Source organism: Apodemus sylvaticus, chromosome X (genome assembly GCF_947179515.1).
Source record: "Apodemus sylvaticus chromosome X, mApoSyl1.1, whole genome shotgun sequence".
Classification (NCBI taxonomy): Eukaryota; Metazoa; Chordata; class Mammalia; order Rodentia; family Muridae; genus Apodemus; species Apodemus sylvaticus.
Window position 1 is genome coordinate 102,534,767 of NC_067495.1, and position 19,347 is coordinate 102,554,113.

General features: G+C 38.7%; 1 protein-coding gene across 2 annotated transcripts in view; it reads left to right on the top strand.

Annotated features, from left to right (window-relative positions):
• Positions 1-15,518: 15,518 nt before the first annotated feature.
• Vsig1 (V-set and immunoglobulin domain containing 1) overlaps positions 15,519-19,347 on the top strand; it is a 31,566-nt gene continuing 27,737 nt past the window's right edge. For both annotated transcript variants that reach the window (XM_052171675.1, XM_052171676.1), the window contains exon 1: positions 15,519-15,570. In XM_052171675.1, the coding sequence (XP_052027635.1) occupies positions 15,519-15,570 (52 nt within the window). The remainder of the gene's footprint in view (positions 15,571-19,347) is intronic.

The window sequence follows — 19,347 nt, forward strand, 5'->3', positions numbered from 1 at the left end:
CTGAGCCTGGAAAGATTGATCTAGCATTGGAAGGGAATATAAGGACAGAGAAAAAGGAGGGAGGTGATTGAAGAAGGGATGGAGAGAAGAAGGTTTATGAGACATATGGGGAGGGGTGATCTGGGAAAGGGGAAGTCATTTGGAATGTAAACAAAGAATATAGAAAATAAAAATATTAAAAAAATATTTCTGCACAAGAAAGCAAAAAAAAATTTTTTTTAAAAACGAAAAAGGATATACTTTCCCTGCCTAAACAGAAGATGTTCAGCTATTAAAATACCTGCCTATCTCTCAGAAAGGTCTCACAACAAAATAAAGTAAAATTCATAAATAAAAAAAGAGCTGCAAGGCATAGGGAATAACCTTCTAGAATGAGACAGGGCTACAACTGTGTTCATTTTAAAGTTTCATGAAGTACACTCTTTATGCCAGGCATTCATTACGTCACGAGTAACAGTGTGGGCTTAAATTACAGAGGTCCAAGTACCAAGTGTTGCCCCTTCCTGCAAGAACCCTGTTTAACAGAAACTACTACTCAGATGCTGGCAGTTATAGTCATGAGGACTGACCTGGCTGTGAGGTATTGTAGCATCTTAAGTCAGCCTGATGTGGTAGTTTATACCAGTAATCCAAACACTTAGAAGACTGAGACAGGAGAATCTTAACTAAAGCCTAGATTACACAATGAGACTCTGTCTCAGGCGTGTGTTTGTGTGTGTGTGTGTGTGTGTGTGTGTGTGTTGGGGGGGGGAGTATGTGTTTAGGTATATGGATATGGGTTCAAGAGAGAGTATTTATGTGTGATAATATGGTGAGAGAGTTTATATGTGTGAATATAAGGGAGAGGGAGGAAGAGAGAGATGGAGGGAGGGAGAAGGGAGGAGGGAGGGAGGAAGAGAGAACTAATGTGTGTTTGAATATAGGTGCAAGTTTGCTGTGGTGCCTTTGTTGGTCCTTGCTTATTTGAGCCTTTGTACTGTGAGTGCAAAGTTACTGTTTCTTAGGACATAATGAACTCCTGACAAAAAGATGCTACTTCAGGGAACTGAAAAAACGAATATACTTGTAGCTTCCTCTTCTACTACATCTTTCTGTCCATATCTTCCTTAGCAAATCTTGTCCAGCTATTATGCTATTGCCTCAGTGAAGTCTTCATGTATTTTCTGATCCCCTATTTTATACCTATGACTTGTTTTATGGCTGCAGTTGGAGGAGATGAGGGCAAGAGAACTGGTATGCAGAAGAGTCTGGGTGCGTGAGTGGAAACAATGGAATGGTCTGTGAAAATCTCATGAGCATCTCTACCTTGCTGTGAGAGTACTGGGATTACAGATGCCTGCTTTAACCACTTTATGAGATCCAAGCTTTAACCCTGGAGATCCAAGCTCAGGCCTTCCTACTTTCTTGGCAAGTGCTCTCGGCACTGAGCTGACTCCTTAACTAAAAATCTGTCTCACCAAAGCAACAACAAAAAAGAGGGCTCATGCCTAATGGGATAGTCCCGATTATTTCAGTTATTAAAATGTCAGCCATTAAATGCAAAAGAAAAATATTACAGGTCTAGCTGTGCACATGTTTAGGCCATATCCTTGCAAGTTTGACATTTGTCATTCAGTCTTAGAAGCTTGACTCTCCACAGTACTGTCCCTCATCTAAAGTTTAATATTCTGTGTTTCAAATATCTGCAGTCAACCATGTTCTAAAATGATTACGCATGAAAGGCCAGAAGTCCACAATCCTTAAGTTAAGTGATTTTTAGAGCATTATATTGGCATAATTATTTTTACTACTTATTATTGTTAATCTCTTAGTGTGTGTAATTTATACAACTTTAAAATGAAACTTTAAAAAGATTAATTTTATTTATGTATGTTACATGGATGTGTGGATGCTCCTAGAGGTCAGATAGGACATCACAACCCCTGGAGCTGGAGTTAGAGACATTTGAGAGCTACCTTAAGTGTGTGCTGGGAAACAGACCCAGGTCCACTGGATAAGATCTTAATTGCTGAGCCAACTCCGAAATCCCATAAATTAAACTTCAGCATAGAAGTATGTATAGGGCAAGAACACAGCATATATATGTATATTATATATGTTTACCTCACTATGATGAAATATCTGAGAAAAGTAACTTAAAAGGGTATTGATTTCTTTTGTCTCACAGTTTCAAAGCCGTCTGTCAGCTACTTTCATTGCTTTGGGCCAAAACCAAAGCTGACTATCACAGCCGCCAGAGACTCTGGAAGAGGCCACTCACCTTCTCACAGTCGGAATGCAGAAAGAAAATAAACGTGAACATTCTATCGGTAAGAATACACACAGACAGGCCAGGCATTGGCGGCACATGCCTTTAATCCCAGCACTTGGGAGGCAGAGGCAGGCGGATTTCTGAGTCACTCTGGTCTACAGAGTGAGTTCAAGGACAGCCAGGGCCACACAGAGAAACCTTGTCTCAAAAAACCAAAAAAAAAAAAAAAAAAAAAAAAAAAGAACCACACAGACACAGACAGGCACACACACATACACACACACACACACACACACACACACACACACACACACACACAGATGGGGTTAAGGTTAAGGTATGTCTTTCTAGAGCATGTCCTCAGTGATATACTTTCTCAGACTAGACACTACCTCTTGAATTTTGGCACTTCCAGATAATGCCACCAGGTTATGACTCAACGGGAGCTGAACCCATCGTTTAGAGCAGAGCTCTTATGAGCTTACCCACTTTCAATGATTGGACCAATCAGTTTAGGACCAAGACATGAACGTAATTCTTTTGGAGAATACTACATATTCAAGTCATAGCAATAGAACTTGACACTATCTGTGGTTTTAGGTATCCACTAGAGGCCTCCAGACATATTCTGTATAGATAGGAGAGTGCCACTACTTAGATTATCGGTCGAGGGTCTCAAAGTACAGCCTTTCCTTGGTCACTAGCCTTCATTCTTCCTACATCTTTCTTTCCTGACCCTTCATGGCAATACAGTTGAAGCTGTTGGTCATGCCTTTCTCCATATTTTCACTTCAGTGTTCTTCTGCCTAATGTAATTCTTCATGGGCCATCTCTCTCTCCTTTGAAAAGCTTCCACAGTTTCTTTCTCTGTGTTTCTGAAACTCCATGTAGTGTTTAGTGTACCATTTTGTCATTTCCTGTCTACTCATTTTTTCCCACTCCACTGAGTGCATAAGTCTGAGTCATAAGAGGATGTAAGAAATATTTGTTTGGAAAATTAATAAATGCATTGTTATGTACTCTATGCCAACATGCATCAAGAAAAACACAGAAATCCCCTTCTCTAGAAACTCATACATCTATTCAGAAAAAATAAAAAGGTTTGAAGAAACTGTTGTGTGTCGTCTTACTATGGGGGATGGGAATTCAGGATTGACCACACTTATGAAATGTCTGGACTCTCACACAGCAGGAAGACTATAAGCACAGTGTGTGTTACAATGTAAAACACCAATAAATTCTGTAAGGAGAAAAGAATTTGAAGTTTCAGAGAGGGAAATGGAGGACAGGATCTTTGAAACCACTAACTTGTGAACAAAGCTGAGGAAGAGCATACAGGGGAAGGAACAGCAAGTACAAAGGCCTTGAGTGAGAGCGTGTTTATCCTGTTTGAGGAGTCACAAAGAGGCCAGAAGGATTATAAAAAGAGAAAAGGGTAGAGTGGTTGAGAGAAGGCCAAGAGCGAAAGCAAAGGGTCAGATCATGTGACCGTCAATCTAAGGCCACTGAACCCAAAGCCTGGCTCAGCACTGGGGTGAGGAATGTTTGCCTTGCTAGAATGAGTAATGGGGGCTCCAGGGGCCCAAACAGCCTTCCCTACTGATAAATGCTTCCCTTAGATGTCTCCTACCCAGAACCCTCCCACCTCCAACAGGCGCGCAGATGTAGGTAGCACAGCAGAGCAGGAACTGTTTGCCTTGGGAGGATCTTGAGCTGGTGGAGAGTGGCCAAAGTGCTTTCCTGCTGCTTGGGGCTGGGAACAGACTATGGACCTCCACCCAGTTGGAAAGGGCTCCAGACCTGTTATTCATCTGATATGCAGGAATTTAGAACACGTCGCTCAAGTTTCCCACTTCTGAAGCCCTCTCTTTCTCTCTCAGTAAGTCGTACCCATAGTGGGGAGAGCTACGTTCTACTCCTCTAGCTTTGCCTTAACAGCAAGCCATCCTGTGACACGAGAGCCCTGAGCTCTGTGTTCCAATGCTGTCAGGTCATGCTGTCTTCATGGTGGATCACTTGATTGCTAAACCTCTCCTTCAGGCTGCCCTGCCTGCAGAACAGATCTGGCCTTCAACTGAACTCCCAAAGTCTTTCTCTCCTTGACCTCCCTTTCCCTGGCTTCTCTCCTGCATATTCTGACATACTCAATAGTTATGTCTCACAGACAAGGATAGAATGCTCCCTAGGGGTAATACACAGGGGCCAGTAGGCATGTATACCTCATTCATTCACCTAGAAAGCAGAAAAAGTAAATTTCTTTTGAAGATGAAGGATACAGACTCTGAGAATATTAGAACTACTCCAGGGAGCCTCAAGTAGGACTGTCTCTCAAGATCAGTCAGGGAGGAAGCTCACTGCCTGGGAATAAGTTTTACCAGATGGTTCCTCTAAAGAGAAACGTGGTTGATCTAGCAGTTTGCTCTGGAACAAGCTACTGTGTGAAAGACTCCTGAGCTGTGGGTATTTCAGGCCTCGAGGCACAGTTTAATCCACTAAATGGAAGGGACACATGGAAGAGGACACACTTCGTCAGAGCCTGACAACTCAGAAGAATGCCACATGTTCCTGCTGGTCTCAGCTCTGGTTTCTTCCTGTGTTGCTGCTGCAAAGCACTGTGGGACCCATACGTACTTCTTACCTAAAGTACTAAACAGAGCACAAAGACATGAAACTGTGGCTTTTGCAACCGGGGTTTTTATGTAACCCAGTGGTCTAGAACTTGGAGTCAATGGCATACCTCAGTTGAGGGAAGAGGACAGAAATTTCTTTTATGCTCTCAAGAGTTCACACAGCCCATGAGTTTGGCTGAGCCCAGGTTGTAGGCTCAAATAACTTCCTTTGTGAACTCTCTTTGTAAATATTGAAGTGTAGTAGGAACCAGGATGTTCCTTTTAGTTTAAGTCATGAGTCACATCAAGTGGCACCACGAACTACCCGGATCTGTGGGAGCCATACTTGTCTTTCCTAAAGGTAGCAGCCACTATTCTGCTAGGCTCATCCTTGCCATGTTGTACCTACCTGGATGTCACATTTATGCTTTGTTTCTTCACTTATTTGTTTTAAGACAAATATTTCTTTCCTATGTGTATGTGTGCATGTATGCATTTGAGTGATATGGTTTTATGTGGCATAGGCTAGCCTTCGACTTGCTATGTAGCCAAGGATGACCTTGAACTTAGGATCCTTCTGTATATACCTCCAAAGTAAAGGGATTCATGCTACCATTCCCAGTTTATAAGTTATTACAGATATTTTGAAAAGTCCATATAGAAATAGAATACTATTTCTATACATACATGTGTGGGAGCATACATGTGTGTGTGTGTATATATATATATATATATATATATATATATATATATATATATATATGTGTGTGTGTGTGTGTGTGTGTGTGTGTGTGTGTGTGTGTGTGTGTTCCAAGAGCCAGGAATTATATACACTTTTTTGAATTGTTGGTCAGTGAGTTCTCATAGACCTCCAGCTATAGAAATATACCATATACTTGTGCCATAAAATGTGAAGAAAGCAAGCTGGTGCTCACCTGGAAGCTTCTTCTCTACTGACTAGGTTTCCATAGTGATAGAAGGTGCTATGAATGTTCAACTTACCCAGCTGTGAACCCTGTGAGCTAAAGTAGCGGTTAGCTTGGCAGGATGTCTCCACTGGTGCAGTAATGACCATATGTCATGAGAACAACCAACTACTTTCTGATTGTATTTGAGGCCTACTTCATAAGATGAAATCCACAATGTATACCATTACTAGAGCCAAGAACCTATGGCTAGACAGATCATACACTCTAGGGAAGAACCTACTATTACAATTCGTTCTGTTAAACATATATATATATATTAAACTGACTCCTAATGACTTATACTCATACATTAGTTTATCTCTCAGCCCTCATCAAAGACACTTCTTTTTGCTGTGGATAGTAATTAATGCAGAGACCTACAACTGATCACAGTGCACAGAAAAAGGGACTGTGGAATTTTCAGCCCTAAATGGATGTCTATATCACACACCTCCTACAAGGCTCAGGGATCATCATGGAAGAGGGAAGGGAAAGAATAAAAAGCAGAAGCTGTGGGCGATTACAAGTAAACAGTGTTTTCTTTATACTGCATGTTATACATGAATTCATAGTGGTGCTGAGAACATGCACAAGCCCTTAGCAAGCTCAAGCCAAAATCCCTAGTATAGAGTGGGCTCAACGTCTCACCCCAAGTTGAGACCATTGATAGCTATTGGGAGAGGGACAGATGGTTTTCTTTAAAGGTGTGATCCCCAGTATGTTGACCAAATTTTAGTGGGGGGGGCACACCCTTGTGGGCAGCCCATATAGCGCTAGGTGTGCTTAAAACATGAAAGGCAGGAAGTTTGGGCAAGTAAGGATGAGAAGGTAGACGTGGGAAGGAGTTGGGAGAGTGATTAATATGAACAAAATAGATTGTATGAAATTCTCGGAATGAATACAAATTCCTGGTTGATGGCCCAACTTGCGACCTATGCCATGGACAAGCACTGATCCCTGACACGATTAAGCACACTCTGTTGTGCTTGCAGACGGGAGTGTAGCCTGGTTGTCCTCTGAGAGGCTCCACCCAGCAGCTGACTCAGACAGATGCAGACACCCACAGCCAAACAGTGGATGGAGCTTGGGGACTCTTATGGGAGAATAGGAGGAAAGATTGCAAAGGGGATAGCAACTCCACAGGAAGACCAGAAGAGTCCACTAACCCGGACCCTTGAGGCTCTCAGAGACTGAACCATAAACCAAAGAACACACATGGGCTTGGCCTATGTCTCCCTGCTCATATGTAGCAGATGTGCAGCTTGGTCTTTATGTGGGTCCTGAACAACTGGATCAGGGGCTCTCCCAAAATCTGTTTCCTGTCTGTGGGATCTGTTCTAGCTGGGCTGCCTTCTCTGGCCTCAGAGGGAGAGGAAGCACCTAGCTTCTCAGTGCCAGGGTAGAGGGATACCTAGGGGTCCCCTACCTGTTCATCATCAAAGAAAATCAGGTCAGGAACTCAAACAGCATAGGAAGCTGGGGCAGGAGCTGACGCAGAGGCCGTGGAGGGATGCTGCTTAAGACTGGTTTCTTATGGCTTGCTGAGCCTGCATTATGGTCATCGTAGTCATCATTGTCGTTGTCGTTCTTTTTTTTATCAAAAATAGATTCTATTTTCATACAATATACCCTGAGTATGGTTTCCCTTCCCCCTACTCCTCCCAATTACTTCTGCCCCTTCCCATCTGGATCCACTCCCTTTCTGTCTCTCATTAGAAAAGAGCAGACTTCTAACAGATAATAACAGGACATAACAGAATAAAATGTAGTAAGACAAAAACAAAAAACTGTCATATTGAAATTGGAGAAGGCAGACCAACTGAAGGAAAAGAACCCCCAGATAGGGTGCTCATTCACACACTCAGGAATCTCACAAGAACACTAAACTGAAAGCTATAATACATGAACAACCCCGTGTAGACACATGCAGGCTCTATGCATCCTGCTTCAGTGTCTGTTAGTTGATTTAGAGCATCTTCTTATATCCTCCCCCTCCCCCCTCGGCTCCCACTCTCGTTCTGAGTCCTCTTCGATGGGGTTTCCTGAACTCTAACAGAAGGGATTTGATGAAGATACCCTAACCTGCTTTCTTACAGAACTCAGCACCAGCCCAGAGATGGCAACTCCCACAATCCCTCCCCCATCAATCACTAATTAAGAAACTGCCTCACAGACTTGCCTACAGCTCGATATTATGGAGATATTTTGTTAATTGTGGTTCCCTTTTCTCAGATGATTTCAACTTGTGTTAAGTTGACATAAAGCTAGCTAGCACCACTATGTGAAAAACAGGGCGCAGTAGTGTGTGATTTTAATCCTAGTGTCAAGAAGACAAGCAGATCTTTGAAGCTCACTTACTACCCAGGTTAGCCTGCTAGGCAAATTCCAGACAAGTGAGAAACCTTGTTTCAAAGTAAACAAACAAACAAACATAAATAAATGCTCATTAGTACTTGTAGAACTAAGGCTGGTTGATGGCATCCACATACAAGGGTACACATGCATGTACACTCACATTTACAACATGTGCAGTTACACACACACACACACACACACACACACACACACACACACACTTACAGCAAACAAAGAAATCCAAGAATGCAGAATTAACATCCAACATACCAACCAACAAGCAAAAAAAAAAAAAACCATAAAAACAAAACAAAACAAAACAGGCCTTTTGTTGATTATCTCTCCTTTAAAGTGAATTCAATGGATTCACCAACTTTGCTATTTTCTACAGCTTTTGTTGTGTACTTTTTGTTGTGAGCTTCTTCATGACTGAGTCCCATTCCAACTTTCTTTAGTTACTTTCCAGGACTTTTACCTAAGTGACCTTTGCCCTCAGAAACAGTGTCTTCCTCCATCTATCCCTCCCTCACTCCTTCCCTCCCTCCCTCTTCCCCTCTCTCTCTTGTATATTATAAATCTTCATCTTCAAAACACTGTTCTGTTGTATTGCATATTGCGCATTCATAGAAATAACACGTTGCACCTCATAAATATGTACCATTACTACACGTCAGTTAATCAAATTCTGTTCATATCCTCCTAGAATTCCTATTTCCTGCCAGATAGACCGCCATGCAATTCGTACAACAATGATTATTGGGGATTCACCAGCATCTCTGGACACAGGTTGCATTACCCTTTTTGTACTTATCATTGTCTGTGTCACTTAACACAGCACCGCCTATCACAGTCTTATGTTACTTAGTATTCATCTCTGAGCTGTATGTATATGTCTAGACTTCTTGACAACAATATAAGCTTGGAAAGCAGGAACTGTGTGCTGACGATGGCTTTTTCTGTCTCTTACTGGGTGCCAAGGGGTCTTATAATAGTCACACCTGAACACAAGTCCTTGTTCCACCAGTAGCAAGCTATGTGACCACTGCATATAAATAACCTGGTGGCTGACTACCATCTAGTAAACTGCTATTATTAGGTAGCCTGTATTGTATCTCAGATTCCCTTAATGAACTTGGACAGTTGTGAAATGTTTCAATGTTTTCATTTCAGTCTCAGCATCTCTGTTTTGAGAAGTCTGATCAGGTATGCCATTTTCAGAGAGTATTGAATGTAACTGGTTAAAACATCAAGGCCATGCATTAGAATGTGATTATTCATAGTTTGACTTCTAAATGGAAACAACTCAGGGTCGAGGATGCCTTTGTGTTAAATATGGATGTGTACACATATGTGTTATCCCCATGGGTACTGTGCAGCTGCTCATACGTGTGATTTTTTCCTAAGCAGGCTTTATGACATGTGTTTGTACAGTGTGTCAATACAAATTAGTTAGGAGTAGGCTTCCCCAAACCCTTTAATGTACACAGCAAGTTGAGTCACACTATCAGTTAACATAGAGTTCCTGGTACTAACCCTTTCCAGCCTCTTTACTATCGCAAGGTAAGCAATCTCAGACTACTCAATGGAAGCTGACTCATTCCTACTGTTATAACATGATTTGTAAAAGGAGAACTTTATGCATCGTTCTTCCCTTTAGGATAGAAAAAAATATTTCCCAAATTCAACTGTACAGAAGTGTTCATAGTCCTCTTTAAATATACACCTAAAGTGTCTCTGCTTCATAGTACAAATAGCATTTTTTTCTAGATGTTACTGGAAGATTCTCAGAGTGAACACTTGAAAACTGCTAGTTTGTATTAGTTCCATTAGTGATAGAAATCCCAGGCCTTAAACATGAGCATATCAGGGCAAGGGTTACTCTCCTCATGTAACAACACCACAAGATTCACTTTAGAGTCTGACTTGGAGTTCCTACCCTGAATTGGTTTTGCTTTTAAGACAACTGTAAAATGACATGATACATAATACTGCTTTTTATTGTTTGCAAGGTAACTCATTATTAACTTGGAATACAGCAATCTGTTGTTATGGGTGATGATGATATTTTAGAGTTTTTAAAAATGCCACATGAAATGCATCTCAATAAGTGTTATCCTTCAAAATAAGTTTAGGAGACCATGAATGTGAAAGATAGAATTCACTATACTGCTTTTAAGTGTCCAATTGGTGCCAATATCAAACCAGGTCCTTGAAACTATAATGATTTAACCACATGTTAAGAGCAGCTGTCCCCAAGCTGGGTGACTTTGGAAGTCCTGGCTCTGACATTTATATGATCTTTGAAACACCTTCTTTGGATTCATTTAACAGAAACATAATATGTAGGCTCCAAAGCAGTGACAATATTATGCCTATTCATAATTAAAAATGAAAAATGTGAATGATAAAAATATTTTTGAAAAGTCCCATAAACTTCAATTTCCTCAAAACTATTTTGATGAACAAACGATATACGTGAAAAGCTTTAGCCCAGGATTTCCCACACTCTTGTTCTGTTTCTGTATCCCACCTCTCTCTAATTCATCTGTAGCTTCCACTATAATGGCATAGATCTCTTTGGAAACCTCAGAGATTGCCTCTGAACCTGCTCTCAAACCAAACAGACTAATGCAATTACAGCTCATTTTTTGACTACAAAGCAGCATGACCTGCCTTATAAATGAGACTTAGCCTCAAAGGATTTAACTATTTCCAGAGAGCAATCGCTCAAGGGATAATGTTTAAACACTATGCTGGACAATAGAGTATCTTTATATTGTTTTACTGTATTTCATATTCTAGAAAAATACATTTCAGATGGATTGAACCCATATTCTTAAGTTTTCCATTTAATAAAGGGTTCTCATCTCATATATAAGCTATTTGTCAGGCACTGTGCTAAACCTTCAGAATAGTGAGCAAAATAAAATAAATTTTTGCCCTTTTAAATCATGCAGTCTTGCTGGGAAAACTGTAGTACAGTATCTCCTTCTTCTTAATGAAAGATGATGTTCTAAGACCCCTGATGAGTCCTGAAACTGCAGATACTAAATATTTTCCTACACATGCAAGCCTAAGGCAAAGTTTAATTTATAAATTAAGCTTGACAAGGGATTAAAATTAATAATAATTAAAATAAAGTAATTAGAATAGAATATAATGAAAGTTATTTTAATAAGAAGTCCTTAATTGACAGAACTTAATATTTAGTAATTTTGAAGTATTAACTGAACGGTTAACTGAAATCATGGGGGAAAAAAATCACAGATGAGTGGTGACTACTGTATAGTAGAACAAATGAAAAGGTCCAGGGTAATTAGAAGTCTGGTGAGAAGTCAAAATTGAAAATTATATAAACAGCTCATAATCCCAGCCCTCCATAGACCCTCAGATGCCGAAGGATCACTGAAAGTTTGAGAGCAATCTGATCTACACAGTGAGTTCCAGGTCAGCCAGGGGTCCATAGCAAAACCCTGTCTTTTAAAAAGCAAGTAAACAATGGACATCTTAGAAAAAAACAGTTTAGTGAAGACTAGAAGATAATAAAGGAACTTTCTCTATTCATATTTGAGAGGAAATATTCATAGGTAGCGTGAGCCACCTGAACCAAATTGGGAACTTGCCAGGAACTAGTCTTATGCAGGGAGAGTAGCATTCTGAAGCAGAGGAGTAATAGAGCATGGTTGGGGTGGACACAGGTGACAGGGGTGGTGAGACACGAATTTCAGGGTCTCTAAACGATTCCACTGGTTTTTAAAACTTTAACAGATTTTAACATTATGCTTTATTTAATCCAATGGATTCCAGAGAGATTGTTTCAATATATAATCTGATGTGTGTGTGTATGTGTGTGTGTGTGTGTGTGTGTGTGTGTTGTGCTGCACCACATTTCAATTCAAACTTACCACTTTAAAGAACGATTGAGGACGATTCTTCACATTGACCTTGGGCTTACATATATACACTCATGTCATATATATGCCCACACATGTGAAAATGGGAAGTAATTTTAAAATATCCTAGCTACCTTGCAAGAGTTCAGATGCTATACCTCTGAGAGAAACAGAACATTAGGACTGACTTCAACTTGGAGCCCATTCTGCTCCATCAGCAACAGAGGTACAGAAGTACACACGGAAGCCTAAGGTAGTATCAAGTGTTAATTGTGATAACAGTGCAAATGAAAGGGAGATTTTCATTGTTAGCAACCTTGTGAGAAATGTGCATTCTTGCAAACTTGTGATAGAGATGTAGGGTTTATGAACAATTTCTGGTGGACAAGTTTGTAGTCTATTAAATATTTAAATACTTGTATCCTTTCACTCAGCAATCGTTTTCTAGCAACCAAATCTATAGAAAAAATTACACAACCTGTAGCCACCCGACTGACAAAAATAGTCATGTAAGTGGTCAAAATCTAAGTAAAAGATGTCCCTTGTACTATTGTTTATAGTAGTGAAAAATGAAAATGATATATTAATTCTCTCTTAGTATAGAAGAAAATATAGTACACTTATACTGTGAAATATTATGTAGTCTTCAAAACAAATAGGGTAGGTCTGTAGATGTAATTGGACATAAAGACCAAGATAATACAGATATTTTGTATGAAGGAAAATCAAATTATGGAATAACATGCGTAACATCATCAAATTTCTGTTAAAAATAATTGTGTCTCTTGAAAAGACCTTGTTTCTAGGTTTTACTTGCTGTGTGTTTGTAACTTTGTTTGAGATGAGGGCTCAAAAATCTAGCCCAGGCTGGCCTTGAACTCAGGAAAATTAGTTCAGTTTCCCACATGCTGGGATTAAAGGCATGGGCTAAAACACCTAGGTTATCTGTGCATTATTGAATAGGGAAAGATCTGAGATGCATGTTGCTTATGAGCATGAGGGTGAAATTGAATATATGGGAGAAGGACTAGAGGTGAGGTTGTTATTTTGTATACTTCTTTGTTCTTTGAAATTCCCTTGCATTCCAAATGCATTGCTTTTATATTTTTTTAATCAAAAACAAGGGAGTAATCAGATACCACATATTTCTGCAGGTTCCCAAGAAAGAATTCTGAAGGCAGTAGTATATTAGTTACTTTATAATCAGTATGTCACTGTGCACTGTGGTGGGAACAGCTCCTAATATGAGCTGTGGCCTTGGCAGGAGGGGGCTGGCCTTTTTGAGTTTTCTTCTACAGAAAATGGAGATAATGCCTGCCCTACTTGTTTTATTTCCAGGAATGGAGGTAAAACAAAAAAGTAGTTTAAAAAGTATAAAGCCCTCTAAAAATGTGAAGACTAGTATTTCATGGGCCAGTTACGGGCCCATGTCTTTTGAACAGTGGTCAAACAATACAAACTTTCAGTTTGAAGTAGAGAATTTACAGATTTCCTAGAATTTAATGGAACCCCTAGATTTTATATAGCAGCAGTACAGATATTTTATTTAAGCATCCCAGTGTGGTTTGTGCTCATATGAAATACTCTCATGCAGATAGGTTTTGGCAAAACCTTCAAATTGTTTATTCTACTCTTAGAGCCAGCTACTTCAGTTACAATAGCAAGCTTTCTATGCCTAGTGCCTAGCACTCGTCTGTGGCGAGACATCCAGGTTTGTCTGGCTCTGTCACAACGTACACTGCAGCTCATGCAATAGCCAAATGCCCCTTTCATTCCCCCAAAGAATCCTAGTGACAATAATCACTGTCTTAGGGTTTCTATTGCAGTGATAAAACAAGGTGACCCCAAATAACTTTTGGAGGAAAGGGGTTTGGGGCTTACATATACCTAGTTACTGTCCATTAATGGAAGCCAAAGCAGGAATTCAAAGCAGAAGCCATGGAAAAGTGCTGCTTAGCGCCATACTTCCATAGCTTTCAGTTTTCTAGCTCAGGCTGTGTTCTTACACACCCCAGGACTACAATGGGCTGGGCATCATCACATCAATCATTAATCAATGAAATATTATCTAAACTTGCCTACAGACCAATCTCATGGAGGCATTTTCTCAGTTAAGAGTCCATCTTCCCACATACATGTAGTTTGTGTCTGCCATTGGTTGTTTTTTTTTTTTTCCTTTATGGCATGATACTCAGAATTAAGCTGGTTTTCAAGTAAGGTCTATATAGGACACAGACTATGACCCTCATCATATTGCTTCTGCAAGAATATAAATTATTTGGTATATTTTGAGACACACATTTTCTTCAGTTAGGACTTTCCTGCATAAGAATTGATCTTTCTCCCTAAAGAGGCTCACTCTCCCTAGAAGAGGTCACAGTCACTGGATGTAGGTGAGGCTCAGTTAATAATAGGAAACTATGGGGGAACTGCCCAATACCAATTGCCTGCAAGCAAAATGTGAATTTATGCCAGGGGTATCCCAGGGAGGACTCACATGTACATTTACAAAGTCTGAGAATATGCTTAGATATCAGGATGAGGGAATGGAAGATTTTGATCAGAAGTCCTCAAGGTTTGGCATAGATGTTGATAGGGGCGTCTGGAAGGAGGAGTTAGATTTTATAGAAGTGAAAGGTTTTTCTGAAGAGGGAGGAATTCATTTGACTAAAGAAAGGTGAAAGTGAAATCATTTTCTTGTAAATTAAAGTTCATAAAACATCATTTGAAATGAGTATTGTTTTTGTCTGACTAAACACTTCGAGCAATAAATCTTTTCAGCATTTACTGTGACTATAGTTCAGATGTAATGAAGACCAGATCATGAAAAGCTGGGAGTCCAGATGAAGGGCCCTGGACTTGCTGACCGTCCAGTCTATGGAGACTGTTACTGAAAAAGTCTTATTAAAGTTGGGACATTAGCCTGAGACTGGTACAAATTATTACACAGGAGAAAGAAATCCAGGAGACCATTCAGGAAGCTGCTTCTTTAGGCTAACGTTATATCTAGAACAAAATGGAAGCAGCAGGTTGGAGATGGGACAAATCTACCATTCATTTTAGAAGCAGCAGGACCAAGACATCTTATGGGAAGAACTGGAGGAGGCCCTCCAAGTACAACTTTTTTTTCATTTAAATGGTTGATTTTAAACAATGCAACCTAAGAGAATCTGTGTACAAAGAGCTGGAAGGATTTAAGTGCATGGTTTATTATTAACACAGTAGCAAATATATCAAGGGAACACACCCGGGGGGGGGAGTGTTTCAAATAAACACAGATCTGTTCAGAGAAGTCAGTGCCCAATAAGCAAGCTCAAGGAGGCCTATTTGCTTGGTGATGCCCAGCTGATAAGCCAGGCTGTGATTGAAGAAGCCAATTTGAAACTCAGTCTAGTTCAGGCAGCTTTCGGACTGGCACCTGCTGCTCCAAGCGACTTTCAGCATGATGGTGTTTGCATTTTGGAAGGTCTTTCTAATCTTAAACTGCCTTGCAGGTAAGGAATGGATCTTCTAATTACCAATGGCAACTGGAAGTCGAATTTCCTTTTAGACTAAAATCTGAAAGATCTTTGTCTCCTAGACTTCAAAGAGATTGTGATGAGCATGCTATTTTCAGAACTCTTTGTTTAGCAAATGTTGATAATTGGGAGGTCATTCTGCAGCCAAATTATTTTACCGAGCTTGTGAAATGTTTTCCACTTTCTTTAGTTTGAAAGGTAAACAAGCAAATTTACCCCGAAAGCAAAGTTTTCACTTTAAAGATAAGATTTCTGTTTTAGTTCAGTGTTTCCCCTAAGCTTACCATGTTTGACTCATTTTTGCCAGAGCAAGAAAAGCCTGGCCTCAAGATATGCATGAACATATGTGTGGGGACACTAGAGAAAGAGTCACTGTGTGCTTATTCAGTTAGTAAAGATTTCCTAGGAAGTGCGGTTTCAAGTCTGAGGTATGTACTGCAGAAACTACACGATCAATTAGCCATAATGTGGATAATATGGATGAGTTTAGCAGAACAACAGCATTTTTAGAGCCCCAAACCCCAGTGTTTGTTAAGCTCAGGAGAAGATCAATTGATTTGGAAAGTCCCTTGGCTGAAGTTTTAAAACTAATGTATATATTTTGAATCTGTTCTGGTGGTAAGTTAAGTTTATGGTAGCTAAAATCATATTGTTTATAAAACAAGGGTGCTCTTTTAAGTCATGAGTAATGTTAGGCTATCATTAGCATGCAATTTTATAAGCACATTTAATGGAACAAAAACATACTCAGGATAAAACAAGTAAAAAGTCAAGATAAACAAACATTAATTATAATAAATTAAATGAAGTTAATGTAATAATCATGGTTCCTTTTGGGTGGTGGGATTAAATGTTTTGATTTTATTTCCCTAACATTTTTAAGAATAGGGAAAATGTTAATTTAAATACTGTACTGTGTTTAATAGCAAATTTTTAAATAGCTATTATTGAAAACTTAAACAAAGATGTTATATGGAGTCAAAAGTCACCAGAAAGACCTATTAAATTTATCCTATGATCTTGTCTGGCCATAAAGTGGGAAATGTGTTAGTTACTTGATACTAGAGTTTTGTTTCTACTTAATAGATGAGTATATTTTTATCATTTCTCCAGTTGTTAGCTAGTTGGGTCAAACACTAAGTTTTACGAACCAACCCTCTAGGAGCACACCTTTAGTCAACATAATTCTTTCTGTAAAGCATTACCCTGTTCTATATTAGACATAGGATCATAAAAAGTACACGATTGACTTTTATTATAAATAAATATATATTTATATAATTTTACTGATGATGATGGATGTAACAGATATTTACTGTATTTGACAATACAGAAATTTATAAATAAAAATATAATCTTACCACTCAGATTTGGGTAAATTATTTTTTTTCTTTGTAAGAATGTATATTATATTCAAATGGGGCCTTGTACCTCATTTTTCCTATTATTTAAAAAATGATTTAGCATGATGGTGGTATATTGATTGTAATTTCAGTAGATGACCCAATCAGAGTGAGCCATAACACCTGGGTATTTTCTCTTAAATCAACTGTGTGACATTTTTGTTTTTGTAATTGTTGGACATGTGCTGTGTATTTATGGATATATGTTTTAGCTGGCCCAAAGCAAAATCAGATTGCACAGGAGGTGGTATGAAAATGTGGTATAATGTGATGTGGTCTGCTGTAGTCACATTCATATGGAAGGCATACAAAAGGAAGATGAAAATAATCTATACCTGTCATTCATAGAGATGGAAGACACTTTGCTGATTAGGGTCTATCAGTAGATATTATGACTGTAGGAAAACTAATAATGCCTTATAAATGTACAATTTCATGCTCCACTTGCATTTGTTCTATAAAAGGCTAATTTTTTTATATGAAGCATGGTACATGGACCCTGGTAAAAATGTGTTGAAAGAATAATTCACCACCCCCAAACCCAGACATCTGGAAATGATTTTCACACTCATATTTAAAATCAAGTTTCTGTGCAGCTAATCAGGAAGATGCTATCTTAATCAAAATATTCTCTGAGGTCTTAATTTCCATTTCAGAAAAATGAATTTTAGCTAAAACTTTGTTGGGCAAAAAAAAAAATGTATGGTTTTTGCGCCTTGTGATATGTATTTGTCACCTGTTGGAAAGATTTGTGACTCTTGTTTTCAGTTAATGGAGGTATGGATTTGAGAGAAGTAAATATCTTTGAATGTTGGTTTTGAAGTCAAACACAAAAATTGGAGCATCATTTCGTTATATTATTTTGTAACTATAAAATAGAGCATCTTTACATGCAAGGTGAATAGAGATGAAGACCCAGATGGGCAGTATTTCTGCGGTAGCATGGTAGTAGTCTAGTAAGCCTGCAAATAAGCAAAGACCTTGTCCACATAGTAGGCATTAAACAAATGAATAATTATCACCAAAATAGAGCACATTTAAAATCTTTAGAATGCTGATTAATTTAAACATAAGCACTCATTTTTAGAAGCAGTCATGTACATTTTAACCATATATTCAGTTTTGCCTTGTTCATTAATTCAGTCAAGGCAATGAGGAAAAGTGTAAGCTAGGATTTTCATAAAATGTGCTCAAGTCTTTAACCTGTTATTTACTATTTGGTTAATGTGGGTGGGTATTTCTTTTTATTTTCTCAATTCTAAACATTATTTTTCATTATAAAATTATTCCAAATATAAATATAAATAACTGGGAAGCCTCCACTTCTCTGAGGTAAAGGGGAGAAAGGAGTGGGAGGAGGAGAGGTGGGAGGAAGTGGCTGGGAGAAGAGGAAGGAGAGGGGATCTGTCAGGACAATGATGAGGTAGAGAATGAACTCAGAGGAGTAAATAATATACAGTAGCATAACGGTTTCACTGTGGTTTTTTTTAATATTCAGATCTTTATTTTCAGTCACATTCTCCAATTCAGAGATATAAGACTTTACAGAAGTGGTTTATTCTGTGCCCAAGACAGAAAATAGAGTGGGGCTCTTTAAAGAACTGAAAAGAATGTCCAAAACCCAAAACTACTGAGAAATTAAAGTGAAAGAGTTAATAGATAATACTTAGATTATAACTAAAACTGGAGACTAAATGTCCATGAATCCACAACAATATTACTCACAAAAAAGACAAAATTAATATTAGTGGAAACATCAATCTCTTGTGTTAGAAAAGTTTAGCTGGTTTGTGTCGATACAGCTTCCTAGTAGAAGCTACACAGATCTCTTCACAGAGACAATGGTATTGGCAAGAGAGGCAATGGTAGCTTACAGTGGGAACATCTGGCAACCACTTCAGCCTGATACTATCAACATCAACAGTAAAAAATGACAATTTTTATTGTTTTGTTTTAAAAAATAATTTCAAATTCACTTTATTATGACATGTAGCACATTGATCCATTTCATATATATTTTACAGATACAATTATTATTGCCAAATGTTACAGTGATCACACTATGTATACTTAATGTAAAAATGATCCACATAAATTTTCTCAAGTAAAAAATAAACAATTGACATGCTTGCAGCCTATTTGTGTGTTTACTTTAAGTAGAGGAAAGCAACAGTGTCAGACACTTCATAGTGGCAAAACATTAAAATATTCATTTAACCCTTACAAAAATCATAAGAAACTATTCAAAGATGAAGAACTACATCTCAGGAGTTTAGATGACATCGAAGGTTATAGTGAAAGTTGAGTTTACTTGAGTACTACTAGATCAGTATGCCTTAAATTTAATGAA